This window comes from Pleurodeles waltl, chromosome 3_1, assembly GCF_031143425.1.
Source record: "Pleurodeles waltl isolate 20211129_DDA chromosome 3_1, aPleWal1.hap1.20221129, whole genome shotgun sequence".
Classification (NCBI taxonomy): Eukaryota; Metazoa; Chordata; class Amphibia; order Caudata; family Salamandridae; genus Pleurodeles; species Pleurodeles waltl.
The window spans coordinates 1,112,393,289-1,112,412,186 of record NC_090440.1 but is presented as its reverse complement, the minus strand read 5'-3'; the positions used below and the strand labels follow the sequence as shown (position 1 = coordinate 1,112,412,186).

Here is an 18,898-nt window from a genome sequence, read left to right as displayed (position 1 = left end):
ACTGCAACCTTGTATCACTGATCCTGCTGCTTTCTCGCCTGTTTCCTGGTGGTGCATGCACTGGGGGTAGCCTGTCTCCTTTCTGCACCAGGAGCTCTGAAGAAGTCTCCCGTGGGACGACGAAATCTTCCGCCTGCAACTGCAGGCAACAAAAGACTGCATCACCGGTCCTCTGGGTCCCCTCTCAGCACGACGAGCGTGGTCCCTGGAACTCAGCAACTCTGTCCAAGTGACTCCCACAGTCCAGTGACTCTTCAGTCCAAGTTTGGTGGAGGTAAGTCCTTGCCTCCCCACGCTAGACTGCATTGCTGGGTACCACGTGATTTGCAGCTGCTCCGGCTCCTGTGCACTCTTCCGGGATTTCCTTCGTGCACACCCAAGCCTGGGTCGCCGACACTCTAACCCTTCAGTGCACAACCCTCTGAGTTGTCCTCCGGCGTCGTGGGACTCCCTTCTCAGACTTCGGGTGGACTCCGGTTCACTCCTCTTCCAAGTGCCTCTTCTGGTACTTCTGCGGGTGCTGCCTGCTTCTGTGAGGGCTCCCTGACTTGCTGGGCGCCCCCTCTGTCTCCTCATCCAAGTGGCGACATCCTGGTCCCTCCTGGGCCACAGCAGCATCCAAAAACCCTAACCGCAACCCTTGCAGCTAGCAAGGCTTGTTTGCAGTCTTTCTGTATGGGAACACCTCTGCAAGCTTCTTCACGACTTGGGACATCCATCCTCCAAAGGGAAAGTTTCTAGCCCTCTTCGTTCTTGCAGAATCCACAGCTTCTACCATCCGGTGGCAGCTTCTTTGCACCCTCAGCTGGCATTTCCTGGGCATCTGCCCACTCTCGACATTGTCGCGACTTTTGGACTTTGTCCCCTTGTTTCACCGGTACTCAGATCCGGAAATCCACTTTGGTTGCTTTGCTGGTGTTGGTCTTCCTTGCAGAAACCCCCTATCACGACTTCTGTGCTCTCTGGGGGTTATAGGTGCTCTTTACACCTACTTTTCAGGGTCTTGGGGTGGGCTATTTTTCTATCCCTCACTGTTTTCTTACAGTCCCAGCGACCCTCTACAAGCTCACATAGGTTTGGGGCCCATTCGTGGTTTGCTTTCCACTTTTGGAGTATATGGTTTGTGTTGCCCCTATACCTATGTGCTCCTATTGCAATCTACGGTAACTTTACATTGCTTGCCTTACTTCCTTTTGCTATTACTGCATATTTTTGGTATTGTGTACATATATTTTGTGTATATTTGGCATCCTCATACTGAGGGTACTCACTGAGATACTTTTGGCATATTGTCATATAAATAAAGTACCTTTATTTTTAGTATATCTGTGTATTGTGTTTTCTTATGATATTGTGCATATGACACCAGTGGTATAGTAGGAGCGTTGCATGTCTCCTAGTTCAGCCTAAGCTGCTCTGCTATAGCTACCTTCTATCAGCCTAAGCTGCTAGAAGCACCTCTTCTACAATAATAAGGGATAACTGGACCGGGAACAGTGTTTAAGTACCCCTTGGTACCCACTACAAGCCAGGCCAGCCTCCTACATTGAGTCACAATAGTAACTCCGAACATGGCCATGTAGCATGTCTAGAATCATGGAATTGTCACCCCAATACCATTCTGGTATTGGGGGGACACTTCCATGCATCCCCGGGGCTCCAGCATAGAACTAACTTTCTGGGATTTTCTCTGCATCTACCGCTGCTGCCAACCCTCAGTCAGGTTTCTGCCCCACTGGGGCCTGGGCAGCCCAGTCCCATGAAGGCAGATCAAAGGATTTCTTCTGAGAGAGGGTGTTACACCCTCTCCCTTTGGAAATAGGTGTTAAGGGCCTGAGAGGAGCAGCCTCTCTTGGCCTCTGGAAATTTTTTGATGGGTGCAGATGGTGCCCTCCTTGCACAAGCCAGTCTACACCGGTTCAGGGATCCCCCCAGCCCTGCTCTGGCATGAAACTGGACAAAGGAAAGGGGAGTGACCACTCCCCTGACCAGCACCTCCCAAAGGGAGGTGCCCAGAGCTCCTCCAGTGTGTCCTAGACCTCTGCCATCTTGAATGCAGAGGTGTGAGGACACAATGGAGACCTCTGAGTGGCCAGTGACAGCAGGTGATGTCAGAGACCCCTCCTGATAGGTGCTTACCTTTCTCTGTAGCCAATCCTCCTCTGAGGGCTATTAAGGGTCTCTCCTGTGGGTATCTCACCAGATAACGAAAGCAGGAGCTCACCAGAGTTCCGCGGCACTTCCCTTTTTAACTTCTGCCAAGGATCGACCGCTGACTGCTCCAGGATGCCTGCAAAACCGCAACAAAGTAGCAAGAAGACTACCAGCAACAATGTAGTGCCTCATCCTGCCGGCTTTCTCGACTGTTTCCTGGTGGTGCATGCTCTGAGGGCTGTCTGACTTCACCCTGCACTGGAAGCAAAGAAGAAATCTCCTGTGGGTCGACTGAATCTTCCCCCTACCAACACAGGCGCCAAACTTCTGCATCACCAGTCCTCTGGGTCCCCTCTCATCTTGACGAGCATGGTCCCTGCAACACAGAAGCTGGATCCACGTGTCCCAGACAGTCCAGTGGCCGTTCTGTCCAAATTTGGTGAAGGTAAGTCCTTGCCACCCCACGCCAGATATTAATCCTGTGTACTGCGTGAACTGCAGCTGCTAGGGCTCCTGTGCACTTTTGCAAGACTTCCTTCGTGCACAGCACAGCCCAGGTCCCCAGCACAACGTCCTGCATTCCCAACTCGCTGAGTTGGACTTCGACTTCATGGGACCCTCTTTTGTTGTGCAGAGACGACTGACGTGCTCAGATCTTCTGAATGCCTGTTCAGGAGCTTCTGTGGGTGCTGCCTGCTTTTGCGTGGGCTCTCTATGTTGCTGAGCGCCCCCTCTGTCTCCTCCTCCAAGGGGCGACCTCCTGGTCCTTCCTGGGCCCTGGCAGCACCCAAAACCTTGAACTGCGACTTTTGCAGCTAGCAAGGCTTGTTTGCAGTCTTTCTGTGTGGAAAAAACTCTGCATCCTCCAGCACACCGCGGGCATGTTCTGATCAAAGGAGAAGTTCCTGGCACCTTCCTTTGTTGCTGAATCTTTGGCTTCTTTCACCCGGAGGTAACTCTTTTGCACCTTCATCCGGGGTTTAGTAGGCTCCTGCTCCCCCCGGACACTTGCGTCACTCTTGGACTTGGTCCCCTTCCTTTGCAGGTTCTCAGGTCCAGGAATCCATCTTCAGTGCTTTGCAGTCAGTTGTTGTCTTTGCAGAATCCCCTATATCGACTTTACTGTCTTTCTGGGGTAGTAGGGTAACTTTACTTCTACTTTTCAGGGTCTTGGGTTGGGGTATCTTGGACACCCTTAGTGTTTTCTTACACTCCCGGCGACCCTCTACACACTACACTAGGCCTGGGGTCCATTTGTGGTTTGCATTCCAATTTTGAAGTATATGGTTTGTGTTGCACCTAGGCCTATTTTCTCCTATTGCATTCTATTGTGCTCTACAGTGTTTGCACTACTTTTCTAACTGTTTACTTACCTGATTTTGGTCTGTGTGTATATTTTGTGTATTTTACATACCTTCTAAGGGAGTATTTCCTCTGAGATACTTTTGGCATATTGTCACTAAAATAAAGTACCTTTATTTTTAGTAACTCTGAGTATTGTGTTTTCTTATGATATAGTGTTAAGTGATATAAGTGGTATAGCATGAGCTTTGCATGTCTCCTAGTTCAGCCTCAGCTGCTCTGCTATAGCTACCTCTATCAGCCTAAGCTGCTAGAACACCTCAAATCTAATAATAAGGGATAACTGGACCTGGCACAAGGTGTAAGTACCACAAGGTACCCACTATAAGCCCGGCCAGCCTCCTACATTTCCTCCCCCCCAGAGTCCAGAAAAGCAGGAGTAAAGTACTTCAAGTTTCCTTAGGACACACTACACTTTGTGATTGGTATTTTTCAGCAACCAACCAAGTCTGCAAAGAAAAACTGCTGGATTCCTGGGCCTGAAGACATGCAAAGGAAGGGGACCAAGTCCAGAAGTCGAAAGAAGTTCCAGGACGGACTGGTGCCACTGCAAACCCAGACGAGGGTGCAAAAGAAGAGACCCCAGTTACTCATAGACTACAGGAGTGCACCCTAGGAAGATGCCAGCGGGTTCCTGCATGATGCAAAGGATGCCCCACGACGTGAAGATCGTTGAATGTGTAATTTTGTGTTGCATGTTGCTAACAAGCCTTGGCTATGACAAAAGTGCATTTTGTGTCAAAACTGTGCTGGATGGACCCAGGAGGGACGTGGGGGCCTCAACTCTGTGTGAGGAGGAAGAGTGGTCTCTCAGCACTTTGGAGAGCCCTCAGGATGCCAGCCAGCGACCCAGGAGTTACAGTATCTGGGGACAAAGGAGGTGCAAAATGTGGTTGATGCAGCACAAGAAAAGAAGGTCACACGTCTCCGGAGAACAACTCAGCGAGTTGAGCGTCACAGGATGGAGTGCTGGGGACGTGGGCCAAGATGTTCCTGAAGCAATTTTGCAAATGGTGCACAGGGGCCTCTGGAGGTGAAGAAGACGTAGTACACAGGGATAGCGTCGCTCTCAGGGAAGGCAAGGTCTTACCTCCTCCAAATTGTGTCAGCAGGACCTCAGTACAGTCTATGTTGATGATTTCCACCCTCTGGGACCTTAGGAGCATGCTCGTGGCTGTGAGAGGAGTCCAAGGGTACCAGTTGTTTTCTTGGAAGGTGCCTTTTTGGAGAAGAGGAGTGACTCTGTAACTCCACTGGAGATTTCTTCGGCCCTTCTGGTGCAGGATGAAGACAGGGAGTCCCCAGAGCATGCACACTGTGGAAACTGTTGCAGTTGCTGACTTGGAGCTGAGGTTGCAGAAGAAAAGTATCTCTGGTGGATACCTTGTTACAGTTACAGTGTTTCTTGGAGCAGGCTGCGCTTGATCCAATTTCAGAAGATGCTGAAGTTGTTGCAAAGGATTCCTGAAGGAAACTTGCAAGCAGAATCTGAAGAGAACCCACAGGAGAGACCCTAAATAGCCCTGAGAGGGGGATTGGCTACCTTATCAGGTATAGACCTATCAGGAGGGGTCTCTGACGTCGCCTGCTGGCACTGGCCACTCAGAGCCCTCCAGAGTGCCCCCACACCTTGCAAAGCAAGCTGGCTGGAGTCTGGAACACACTGGAGGAGCTCTGGCACCCCCCCAGTGGTGGTGATGGGCAGGGGAGTGGTCACTCTCCTTTCCTTTGTCCAGTTTTGCGCCAGAGCAGGGTAGAAGGGGTCCCTGAACTGGTGTAGACTGGCTTATGCAAGGAGGGCACCATCTGTACCCTTCAAAGAATTTCCAGAGGCTGGGGGAGGCTACCCCTCCCCAGCCTGCAACACCTATTTCCAAAGGGAGACCCTGCTCTCAGATTGAATTCTTTGTTCTGCCTTCCTGGGACTGGGCTGCCCAGACCCCAGGAGGGCAGAACCCTGTCTGTGAAGTAGCAGCAGCTGTAGCTGCAGTGCAAGCCTCAGAGAGCTGGTTTGGCAGTACTGGGGGTCCATGGTGGAGCCCCCAGGGTGCATGGAAGTGGGCCCCCAATACCAGGTTTGGATTGGGGGTTCAATTCCATAATCTTAGACACCTCACATGGCCATATTCGGAGGTACCATTGTGAAGCTACATATATGTTTTGACCTATATGTAATGCACGCGTATAATGGCGTCCCCGCACTCACTAAGTCTGGGGAATTGGCCCTTGACAGCGTGGGGGCACCTTTGCTAGTGCAAGGGTGCACTCACACACACAGTAACGTTGCACCTAGCCTTCAGTAAATGAAGGTTAGAAATTTAGGTGACTTATAAGTTAGCTGGTACAGTGAAAAATGGCTGTGAAATAGTGTGTGCACTAGTCCACTCAGGCTGCAGGGGTAGTCCTGAAGAAAGGTTTGTATGAGCTCCTTATGGGTGGCAAAAGAAATGCTGCAGCCCATAAAGATCTGCTAGAACCTCAATGCCCTGAGCACCTAGATACAATATACTAGGGACTTATAAGAGGGGGTCCAGTGTGCCAATCAGAATTGTTATATGGAGTCACTAAACTATAGTGACAAATTTGGTACACAGAGAGAGCATAAGCACTGGAGTTCTGGTTAGCAGAACTCCAGTGAGACAGTCAAGCACACTGACAACACATATAGGCCACACACTATGAGCACTGGGGTCCTGGTTAGCAGGATCCCAGTGGAACAGTAAAACCACACTGACAAATAGGTTTCAAACTATGAGCACTGGGGCCCTGGCTAGCAGGATCCCAGTGAGACAGTAAAAACACTCTGGCAACACTGGAAAACAGGCCACAAATGGGGGTAACCATGCTAGAAAGAGGCTACTTTCTCGCAGTGCGACAATGTCACTGTTAGTGAGGGCATAGTCATTCTCAAGTAGTTTGTGCTGCTCTGGCTGTCAGCAGTGGCATGCCTGCAATCAGCAATTTACATGGGTCACCTAAGCTTATGCTGCAGCCCTGGGGACCCCTTTACCACATATGTTCTGGGTACCATTTACCAGGTACTTATAATGGAGTCACAACTTGCCAATCAGAGAATTACTATGTCAACAAATAACTTTGGGGGGATAACACATACACTGGGGCCTGACTGGCAGTCTCAGTAGACTATCAGGGTCTAAAATCCAGCATCTAGTGGTCTAATCGCGGGTAAAAAGTGTGGGAGGGGCATCTACAAAAAAAAACAGTTTTATTACAGCATCCCTCAATAAGAAACCAATAACCAGAGTTTAAAATTTAGATAGATGGTATAGCAACAGTTGTATTCTTAAATTACAATAGTCTCTCAAATCATTGTATAAACGTTCTCTCTCTTTTGGAGATGTTGTTTCACCACACCAGACCCATGATGCAGGAAATTACCATCTGCTGTGTTGCTTCCCTCTAATTTTTGCAGGTCTTGAAGCTCTGTGCACTATACCCTGCTAAACTGGCGTACAGTGTGTGTGCCCCACTTTAAACATGAATACATTGATTTAATCCTGATTGACATGTTTAACCTACCTACAAGCTACTTACATATGAGCTGAAAATGCTTCAAAGGCAGTTAAATGCCAACTGTAGACAGTGCCCTTATGGTGCCATCCATACAGTGGAACTGTTAAACATGGCTTCAGACCTAGCATTTGTACTGTATCAGCCTAAAATCCTCCTATTAAACCTGTCAAAATAACCCTGCTGACAGGTAGAAAACCATGATTTCAAATAATAATATCACCTAAAAGTGCACCTTATAGACCACAAAGCAAGGTATTTGATAGTTAAAACAGTAATATGTCCAAATTAAAGTTGGTGTGTTTAAGTTGGAAACATGAATCTGTAACTTTTGACAGGATATGGCTAGAACAGATAGAATAGTCATTTGAAGTCTACTTTCTAGATGTATTAACAACCCAGTTCATTGTTGAAGTCAGATTGTTATTAAAGAAAATGAAAATTAACTTTTGGAAAGTTTAACTTTTCCAGCTAGGGCCTTAGTTAGGCTAATTTGCATGAGCTTGCAGCAGCAGGTCTGTCAGTGCCTTTCTAGCAATGACATATGATAACTGTTCCCCCAGCAGAGACAATAGCCTGAGTATTTTTCTTGCCCTTGGATGAATGGCAGGTGGGTTGTGCCCATGGACTTCATTACCATTCAAATGACTTAAGTGAGTTCTGTCCTTTCACAAGCTGATGTGAAGTGAGACCTTAAGAAAGGCAAACCTTTGTTCAACAAGCCCAAACTACCAGACTTGCTCCAAAAGCAGTGAGATGAAAGTTGCCACCAAACCAAATCAGGGAGGACTCAGGGAGCAGGATTTCTCATTTATCTGGCCACACCTCTGGGGTAGACACAAAGGATCTGTAAAAGAGATGTTCCTACCTGAAAATTAAATATGTAACATGCACACTAGTGTACATGCTTAACCAGTCTTCTCTCCAAAATCAATGACAGATGCACCTGTGGCAATACTTAATTTTGGAAAGTGGTCAGTCAAATTTCAACCAACATCATCTATACATGCTAGTTTTTTTTTAAGCTGCTGCAGCTCTTCTAAATATTTACATTTTATTCCTGAACATTGATGTTAGACCTGTCAGCATTAGAGTGGTCTTCCTTCACCTTTTTTGCATTTCCCTTCCATTTTTTCTGACCTTGTTTTTACTTTTATTCGGACTCTGCACTCCTTACCACTGCTCTGCAGTGCTAAAGTGCTTGTGCTCTCTCTTTTAAACATGGTAGCATCGACTCAGCCCCAACTTGCACATTTAATTTACTTATAAGTCTCTAGTATAGTGGTACCATATGGTACTAGATGTACCCAGGGCCTGTAATTTAAATGCTACTAGTGGATCTGCAGCACTGGTTGTGCACGGCCAGTTAAGCAGCTCTGTAACCATGTCTAAGGCCTGCCATTGTAGAGCCTGTGTGTGCCTGTGTGTGTAGTTCAAACAGTCATATTTGTCACCTCTAGGATGGGCCCTTTGACATGTACATTTTTGTTTTGCATGTCCTGGTTGTGTAAAACTCCCAAATTCATATTATACTACTTCCTCAAGGCCTATCTCTGGATAACATTGAGTTCCCTGAATGCACTTTATAAATATAACTTCTAAATAGGAAAAGATGACTCCTTCAAGTCTGATGCCTTTGGAAACACAATTTAAAATCCTAATTCATGCTGAAGTCAGATTTTAAGTTGCAACTCGGAAAATTTAGAAAGTTGTAATTTTCCTGCCTGAGCCATTTGGTGTCTGCAGCCTGTCTCTGCTCACATGACTGGGTGTAGTTGTTCCATCCTCAAGTAGAACTGATACATCACCTCTGCTGTGTGGATTGCACCTGTCGCAAAAGACTCAAATTGCTGTTGTATCCTGCATCTTCGGTTTGACGCATCTCCTCTGGAACTGCTGCTGTGCAACACATCTCCAGAGCAGGTCCTTGCATCAATCATTGATTGCAGCCTTGACAACGTCGGTGAAAGATCAGCATCACAGTCTCACCGCTCACTGGAACTGATGCATTCCCCCAACTAGGCAGGCATCCTAGGCACCGGCCTTCATTTCTGATGCCTCATCAATGCGATCCTTGGCATCAATGCAACAGGACCTCATCCTCCAGCTTCACTGCATCTCCAAACAAATGCACTACCTTGGCTACTTGACGCATCTTTGACGGGGTTCCACACAAATAAGCATGATTTAAGGTACTTTGTTCAGCAGTTCTAATAGGGTATGAGTGACCTGCCTGCACTATATCTGTCGGCCTGAAATTGTCACCTGTCCTGGTCTGACACGACCAGGTATCTCCAGTAGCACTACTTGCTGCTTTGCACAATTTTTACTTAAAAATTTTAAATTCAATATGTTCTACTAACTGAATTTTTATCATTTCGGCCTTGCCCTGTTTTACTTATTAAAACCTACTCTATTCTAAACTAAGCCTGACTACTCTATGCCAAGCTACTAGGTGATTGAGGACAGGTTAATGTGGGGTTTGGTTGTATCTTATTTTGACAAGAATTGTGGTTGCTGCTTGACCAGGATTCACGCCCTAGTCAACCAACAACCCAGTTTCTTACAGTTGACTAGTAACAACTGGTGTTAAGCTGGAATTTGAAAACATATGGCATGCAGTCAAGGATTAACAGTTTCTAAGCAAGCAATAATGCAATTGTTGCTGTGGCAATGGAGTCCATCAATGCGAAAGAGCCACTGCAGTCCAATGGGAAATTTAGATTGCCCCATTACATTATTTCAATACGAGCCTATTGCACACTTTTCACACTACCCAACAGTCAAGTGCGAACAGGACTCGAGGTTATGGTTAATAGAATATGAACATCTCTAATCATCAGGAAATGTTTCTCAAAATGTTGAAACCTTCACATGGTTGTCAAAGGTTGCAACGTTTACAAAAGTAATATGCATAAAAAAGTACGAAATGACCTCTCTAGAAAAACTATTTTTTCAAGAGAATATTCTAACAATAATCAAAGGACCCCAACATGGTGGTGAGGTGACAACGTTTTCACCTATACAAATCTTGATTGCAAAACGGAAATTCCACAAACTGACGCTGAAATGAAGTTTCACAAACTGAAGAGCCCCTTTTTGAGCCTTTAGCAATCCCGAATGGGCTGTAAATGTAGTTTACCGCAGGAACGCTATTATTGTATACGTTGTCCTGTCACTCTTTTTCACATTCCCAATTTTTTCTGTGAATCGTGTTATAATCCGACAAACGGTATATAATGCATCCTGCAGTACCGGCATTTACTGCAGCACAGTAGCCGAGTCACCCAGAACAAGGCCTCTAACGTTTTTTTCTGTAGCTTGATTCTTTATGCCGAGTGGTCAAGGTCAGTGTGGCCTGGAGCTCTTTGGTTTTGTAACTGTTGGTTAATCATTGCCAGACCTTATCTTCTACATTTCTATGTCGGAGAAAATCCAACTCTCTCTTTGGATATTAACTTCTTTCTGTAGGTTTATGAGTAGGAATAGCATGTAGTATATTTATTAGTCTTCTGTTATTTATCTGAGTTAATTATCCAGATGGACATTTGGTTACTTGTCTATGCCAAAACAATTAATGGCACACTGTGGTCGAGTTTATTGCACATTCACTTGTCTTTAGCCTTCTGATCCTGCTTTATCAGCTTGTATAATATACGACACCCCTTTATGGCCCTGCCTTCATTCATCTTTGTTCCACTCAGTTCAGAAAAAAAATAACTAAACTATTGCATCAGCAGTGCGAACATTTGCAGTAAAGGGGCATTCAAAAATATAGTTAAAAGAGGAGAGCTTTATCGGACACCACTCAACAAAAGTAAGAGTGCATAGTCAGCTACTGTATACTGAAGAATTTCTTAGGTTTAGAATAGGCTTAAGGCTCTCTAGATAGGAAAGGTGGTCATGGTTTTTGAAGAACGTTTCCCTCCCTGATGCCTGTCGTTCTCACCTTAAAACAATATTGCAACTGTATTTCTTAAGGAAACACCTCAGTGAGTAAGACCGATATATCCTCACTTTCAATCCTTCAGTACCTCAGGATCTTGGAAAGGAATGTTAGTAGTGAGACTGTATTGACACAGTGCCAATAGTAGCAATGGCCTACATCGGGGTGATAGTGATCGAGTGAACTCAGAAGAGGGGTTGAAGAGACCACATTGAAAGTACCATTTTATTTCTCTTTTAAGGTTGCCCGAAGTTTACTTTGCCAGTCATTCAGTGCCGCTTTTATGTAAAAACAACTTTGTGGAGATTCCCGATGACATTGTTGTCCTCCACAGCCAGATTGATCTCCCGTGCAATAACCTATACGAATATGGCATGTTTGATATTCTAAAATGTGCAGATTCTGATGGAACGATATAGAGCTCCTATAGTACAAGCAATGCCTGCAACTTTCTCATCCCTGCAGGGCAATGCTTGTACAACCTCTACTACCAATAAAACGCATAGTTGTACCATTTGTGCTCTCCATAGCTGCCTACGCTTCTGACACCTGAATGAGCTTGTTTCCTTAATGACACCAGTGCTGCTAGCATAAGGGGGCCCGCCACAGAGCACGAGTAGGATCACTGGCTTTAGGTTAGCATTGCTGGTATTCAGTGGCCAACCTGGCGTAACTTTATGGATCTACGCCATACAGAAGTTTATGCTCGTATGTGGATGCTATCCTAGACAAGAGGTGATTCTTCCTGGCATCTCATCGTGTGGCCATTCCTAGCATAATGTGGGTATTCCTGGCACACAGTCAACATCCTTGACGGCGGGTACCACCAATGGCAAATATGTTGGTGCCACTAGCATATTTTGTATATATCTGGTATCTGGTGGTACACATGCCATCTGTTTGCCTACGTTGACGTCTGGTTGTCACGGCCAATGTCTAATATGCATCCACATATGTGACAGTTCTGGTTAGTGAGTGCCAGCAGTAAATGAGAATACTTGCCAAAAATTAAATGTTTATATTTGGTGATCATACTACTCTATTTAGCAAAAATAAAAAAAAGTATTTTTCTGAGCAAAGGGAATCATTTTCAGGTTGAGTTGATGTGGAAAATATCCGTTTATTGACTAAAAATAAAACTGATAAAAGACGACTAAATATGTGCATTTTGAGAAAATTATATGCTAATATTTAAGACAAAGTGACTTCTCTAACGAAGCTTTCGTTTCCATGAGCACTGTTGTCTTACTTCTGAAATTCAGGACGAAATGGTTAAGTCTGAAAAAATACAGATAATCACAGGAAAGCTTCGTGATATTATCATAACAGTGTCTGTCTGATTCTTCTGCTGCCTTAAATTTAGGCGTAGCTTGATCATATATTTGTTGTCTGAACCTTTAGACCTTAAGATGGAAAACAAAAAAGTGATACTTGAAATGTGTGAATTTAGCTCTGCCACTGGTAATTACTCATCTCGCACCCTAGTCCATTGTGGTTTTTTTTCTCCATCATGCCAGCTCAATTAGGAACTAACCATACTGACATCATCCTTGGTCATGCATCTGTAGGAATAGTCCAAACCAAATTGTCAGGCCATGTCCTACCTGGATTGCAACATAGGCAACAATGCTAGATAAGTTTGGCCCTAGTTAGGCCTTCTCTTTGTTGTAGCTTGCTTTCTGTGGCACAGTGAGAACCGGGACCTTGGCTTGGCAAACTCATCATGCTTAAAAGCGATGAAATATAGGTTAGAATGCTTGAATTAATCTGGACCACTGGAAATTACTCCGGGTTGAAATCCAGTCCATCGTTTTTGTCAAAAATGCCACCTCAAGAAAGAATCAAGCACATGCAATAGAGTTGTGGTCCTGCTCCAATAGGAACAGTCCAGCCAAGTTCCTTTTGAACAGGAACACAAGCAACCTCCAACTGGCTTCAGCCCAGGTAGTCCTTGGCACTGAGGTATAGTGTGAGTCCAGTAACCTGAGAACCCAGGGTTGGCCATAGGCATCACATTTAGAGCATTAGAATGATGAAAGCAAAAAAGTGGTGTGTGGAATGCTTGAAATAATCCGAGCCAGAGGTAGCTAACACATGCCTATTTCTGTCTATCTTTTTTGCCCCCCTTGCAGGAAACAGCCAATCAAAATTAACCTTGGTCCAGCTCAGATAAGGACAGTCCAGCCAAATATGCGAGGCCAGGTCGTCTCTGAATGAGAACATAAGCCACCCCCGAAGGTTGTTGCTGCTGGAGCATGACTAAGGCTGATTTTCTTATGGCCAGCCTCTCCATAGACTGGCACAGTAACGGAGGTTAATTCAAACATTGCTTTCATCACTTTGTTATGTGTTGCTGTTGATGCCCTAAGTGCAATGGTTTTGTCAACACTTGTGCTATACGACTCTCATATGACTTTCTCATTGTCAAGGTTTAAGCTGGAGCATAACACAGGCCCCTGCAGCCACTGCAGCACAGGAGACGCCCAAGTATTCAGGGGCCTCCAAACTCCTCAGAGGGTCCTCAGTCTGCCCTAAAAGCAATCTTTATGAGATGTTTGCGACTCAGGTGCCCGATACACATTCTGCCGGGGGCGCTACATAATTTTATGTTGCGCTACTGGGGCAGAGGTGGTTCCTCCTTATTAGTGGAGGAGCATCACCCTGCCTGCTGCAAGCACAGCAAGCAAACATAAATAAAATGGGATAGTAAATGCCATTGTATTTTGCGCTCATGCTCGCACTGTGCACAGCGTGAGAGAATGCTGAGGGGCTGAATCCTGCAATTGCAGGAACATTGCTACCCCTTACAGTGTGCATGTCTGGTTGGCCAGCTGTCTAGTTACTGCCAGTCTGACATGTGCACTGTAGACCCAGCAATCCAACGGCTGTCAAACAGCCAGGAGATTGCTGGCACAGGCCCCCAGCCTCAAAATGAGTGCTGGGTTAGCCTGCTCCCACCAATCTTGGAGCTGCTGTCATGCTGAAAACAGCATGAGAGCAGCTCCAAGAATGGTTGGAACCCCGTTCCACAGAGCAGGAAGGAAGTTCTTCCATTCCTGCTCATGGACATGGGAGAGAAGTGCTGTACCAGGGGGAGCCTGAAATGTGGTGGGTTTGGCGTCATCGAGCCCCACCATATTTTGACCTACAGGCCGCCACTGCCACAGGGTCTAACTATGCTAAAACCAATCTTGGTTTCCTTGTATTCTCACCTGGAGAAGACCAGATCTACTTTTTGAGCTGTACTGTTCCTATTGCAACAGGACGCAGGATTATTCTACACTCTGCCTAGAATGTCCCAAAGGATGAAAGACGATAAACTGAAGGCAGCTTTGAGTGACTGTCAGTGATTATGATTAATTAAAGCAAAGTAGATACTTTGCGTAGGGGGCTGAAATTTCGACTGCCTAGGGCCCTCCACAGGGTTTAATCCGGCACAGACCTACAAATCGTCTTTTAGGAATTTTGCACTGAAATATGCACAGTTTTCACCAATTTCTTCAATGTAGTTTTTAAAGGAGATAGAGACACAAGAAACAACTGCGGATTTCAAGCTCACTTGGTGCACAAAAAAAGTATTGGAATATTTCATGAGCGCCCCTTTAAAACCAAAAATTGAAACCGTAGTCGCTTAGTTAAAGATTGTGCTGAAAAAACTGGACTTTAATATTCACTTTATATAGTTTCCTGTGACCAACGATCTACCGTGAGAGGACTGGCTCATTGGTTCTTTCACTTCTGGGGTGCAATTTGTAACGGTAATTTGCAGCCTTCACTTGGAAAGTTCATCTGTCACCAATGTTCCTTACTTTGCACATATTAATAATTTGAGGTCAATAGAGGTGAGTTGATTTGGTCAGAGTTACAATTTTTTTTCAATGTTTAACCTGGCATTGGAACACTTATTTTTTGCACGAGTACAACCGAGGTGTGCGTGCCAAACGCAGACTACAGAGGGGTGCCTCACTGACGAGTGTACAGCAGATACACTTGATGAGGGAGGTTTACCTTCTACTCCATTCCTGTGTAAAGTCCCACGCCCTGTCTCTTCATGGCGGACCTTCAGTAGAGTAGGTGCTATCAAAGACAGCACCTACGTTTGCCAGAGACAGGCAGATAGCACCTCTCTCTAAAAAACCGGTAGCGTTCCTCTCAAATGCAGCCGTGCATAGTGTCCATACGCAGCCGTGCATAGTGCCCGCCGCCGTGCATAGTGCCCGCAGCCGTGCATAGTGCCCGCAGCCGTGCATAGTGTCCATACGCAGCCGTGCATAGTGTCCATACGCAGCCGTGCATAGTGCCCGCAGCCGTGCATAGTGTCCATACGCAGCCGTGCATAGTGCCCGCAGCCGTGCTAGTGCCCATACGCAGCCGTGCATAGTGTCCATACGCAGCCGTGCATAGTGTCCATACGCAGCCGTGCATAGTGCCCGTGCATAGTGCCCGCAGCCGTGCATAGTGCCCATACGTATGGCTTTCAAGTGCTTCCACTACCACATTGTGTCAGCATACAGGCACGTGGCATTCCTTTGGAAGGGAACATGTACCTACACACAAGGAGGATGGGGGAGTCCGCGTGGGGAAATTGAGAGGCTCCGATAGTCAGTGATATCCCTTCTGCTCTCAAAGAACCCTTAGTGGGTCTATTAAATACGTGCTAAACCCAAGAATGCATGATCCCTTGGCATCTTTGCCCATGCTCGTGCATCTGTGATTTGAAACATGCATGTACCTTATCGTCACCATTTTAAAACTCAACATCGACTCCTTTAGGAAAAAAAAGATCAGGTGAACACTTGCACATGGAGCACAGATGCAACTATCTGGCACCTGGTCGCCACAGACCACATTTCTTTTACATGGAAGAACATCAAATGAACAGAATGGCTACCTCCGCCATTTCTTAAAAAAAAAAAAAGCTGTCAATAGGTTGCAATTTCATTTAATTCATCAGATATACATTTGTTCTCTTGCCCACACACTTTGACCTTTGGCTTTTACAAAAAGGTATTGCCAGTATTATAGGAACAAATTCATTTCTGACTACTGGTGTCCATAACATAATTGGAGTTTAATATTTATGTGAACTGACTGTTGTGCAGATCACATTTATGCCTCATCGTATAACCTTATTGTGCTATACATAACAAAGGAGTACTGCATCAGGATGCACCACGTTTTTCACATGCCTTTAAAACATCCCAGACGATCTGCAAAAACATGCAGCTTAGAAATAGAACAATGGAAGACATTACAAGAAGACCCTCCACATACACTCACCAGATGCAAATATCTTGTGATATTGCTGAAGTCGAAAATGCAGAATTCCATCTCGCCCTGCTCCAAAGCTGCAGAAATCTTTTAAGTAAGCTTTTGGATCAAAGCTTGTCTGATAAAGCTCGCCTTGGGTGAAGGCACTCATTTTGTTATTCCAATGTCCTTTCAGGTCTCTGGTTCAGCGGACTCTTCCTAGTTAGAATAACGAGGAAAATCTCCGAGTGGTTAGGTTACGGTGACGCAGTGCCAAATTAATGTTTGACTGCAGCTCAACCAGAAAACGCATTAATCTATAGTTATGTAAGTGTGAAGGTATGTCTGCATCACGTGGGACTGCTATCGTGCATTAATGTAAACCGCAACAGCTCAGAGTTCACTTACTTTAGTCTAACTTTTTGCTGCCTCAGTAGGTTTGAGAAGGGATGAATTCATGGAAATGCACGTCCACAGACGGGACTGTAGCAACAGAACACAGGGGATGTCACCCAACGTATGCCATTGCCCAGCGCCCTCTATTACTGTGACTGTGAAGAAGGGTGGGATGAAATCAGTCTTTCTTGTTTCAGCAAAACCGGCCATAACGATTAAAAATACTACGTTGTACAATTTAAAACAATATTATCATTATCATGATCACAGTTAAATCTTAACATTCCTCGATTAGAAATTTCACAGTACAATTAACAATCCAGTAAAAACACTAACTTTTTCGCTATTTGACCAAACTGTGGCTCGCGTTATAAAAACAGTAATCACAGGTCGAGCAAGTCGGTCTCAGCTAATGCAAATTCAATGTTTGTGCAGAAAGCATTGAGGCTCAACCAAAGTGAAAAATAAAACTGGCTCACATTATATGAGGCTCTAGACATAAAGTGCAAGAATAAATAAAAGGACGTGCAAAAGATTTTGACTGACTGCCATTCTAGATTGAGCAAAGCATAAGGTGCTGGAACATTTCACCCATCCAACGATGGACCCAGTAGCAGCTGCTGCAAAACATGGTGGGAAAGTGTGTTAGGCATACAATACTGGCACATTTATCCACCCTCCAGCAATTAAACCAGCAGCAGTCGCCAAATAAAACACATTTTAGCCCACCGTAGTGTTTGGAAAGACCACAGGTAGGGAGTGATTTTGACAGACAGGATCTAATTAATAATGCACCCTATGTAGATTACCAGTGCATTTAGAGGGCCACAGGGTACGTCTCAGGCAACTTAATTGTGTCGCCCGAGCAATTGCAACATATCAACTTTTATTGCCCCACTAGGCTGTCTCTTCTAACCCATATACAGATGTTATTAAAGTGCATTGGTGCCGATCATTTAATGTTACAAATGTGCTAAGGTTGTAGATGGAAAAATGAGTCAGTGTTTGATATTCAGACCGCTAAAATGGTTTAGTAGATACCGCTTTACAAGCATTGTCTATCAGCATACTGAGTCTTGTGTGCTTCTGCTCTTTGTTTCCATGCTGCATCGATGTAAGATGAAACAACCAGCACAATGACTGTCATCTGTTTTCATACACAGAGACTTAGCCTCATTGCACTTTCTAACCTTGAACTTTAAGAAAAATGAGCATAGATATTGTTTACCAAAGCAAATCATCTGAGGACACAACAAGAGGAAGTGAGATAATGTTTCTCGGCTGCCAGGGGTGGGTCCCAGCAATGACAGAGGAGCATCGCCTCCCTGGCTAAGAGCCAGCAGCTGTAAAATAAAATTATATTTCATTATCGTTTTTACAGATGCTGGCTCAGCCAGCAGCATGTGTATGGAGGTGTGGGGCTGGGCCATGGGATGGGATAGATGGGAGGGGGGGATGAGTCTGTACACTAGGTGTGCATGTGCGTTTGGCCCGCCGGCTCAGGCCAGCCAAACACACATGCTCAATTAGGTTTGTCCAACCTGGCTGTGCTACACAGTCGGGTTGGAGAAACTGCACAGGCTCCAGTACGCTGTCTGAGCAGCAGACCAAGCTGCTCAGACCAATCCTGGTGCTGCTCTCATGGTAAGTTTAGCATGAGAGCTGAGCTCAGATTGCTGGGGAGTCTGTGCTGGTGTCCCAGGGAATGCTGTAACACCAGAAGATAAGAGGAGCGATGCGGCGACATGAGGAACAGTAAGATTTTAAAATTATTATTACTTATTTCCCCCATCACTGTCGCCCCCCGGAGATTTGCGTCAGGCACTGCTGTCAGCTGCCCAGAGACAGTGATTTGACCCCTGAACATAATTTGAAGACCACCTTTTGGTAACTGAAGCCACTGGCATTGTTCCCAAATTAAATTTTAAAAAGAGGGATCTTTTTTCTACTGGGTAGATGTTGTCAATGAAAGCAACAGGAGCTTGCTCATAATTTAATGAGAGATATCGTTTCAGCAGATGACCTGGTTGGTTATACAGTGCTTGGTTCCTATGATCCCAATAAGCCATTATGGCAACATCAAAACAGTCCTTCATTATTGTTTCAGGATGAATCCAGAAACCTTTAAGGCCAATATTAGCTAAGACCTTTGGCAAATGGGCAAACCATGGTCGATTGTGACAGTCCTGTGACTTCATGATGTCTATTACTGTGGATCTGTATTACACAAGGTCCACCTTAGACCAGGTACAAAACCAG

General features: G+C 45.4%; 1 protein-coding gene across 1 annotated transcript in view; it reads right to left on the bottom strand.

Moving 5' to 3' along the window:
* Positions 1-16,531, bottom strand: part of LOC138284997 (nicotinamide N-methyltransferase-like) — a 177,315-nt gene extending 160,784 nt beyond the window's left edge. Inside the window, exon 1 of the mRNA XM_069224397.1 lies at positions 16,274-16,531. Within this exon, the coding sequence (XP_069080498.1) occupies positions 16,274-16,415 (142 nt within the window). The 5' untranslated portion in view covers positions 16,416-16,531. The remainder of the gene's footprint in view (positions 1-16,273) is intronic.
* Between the last annotated feature and the right edge of the window lie 2,367 nt (positions 16,532-18,898).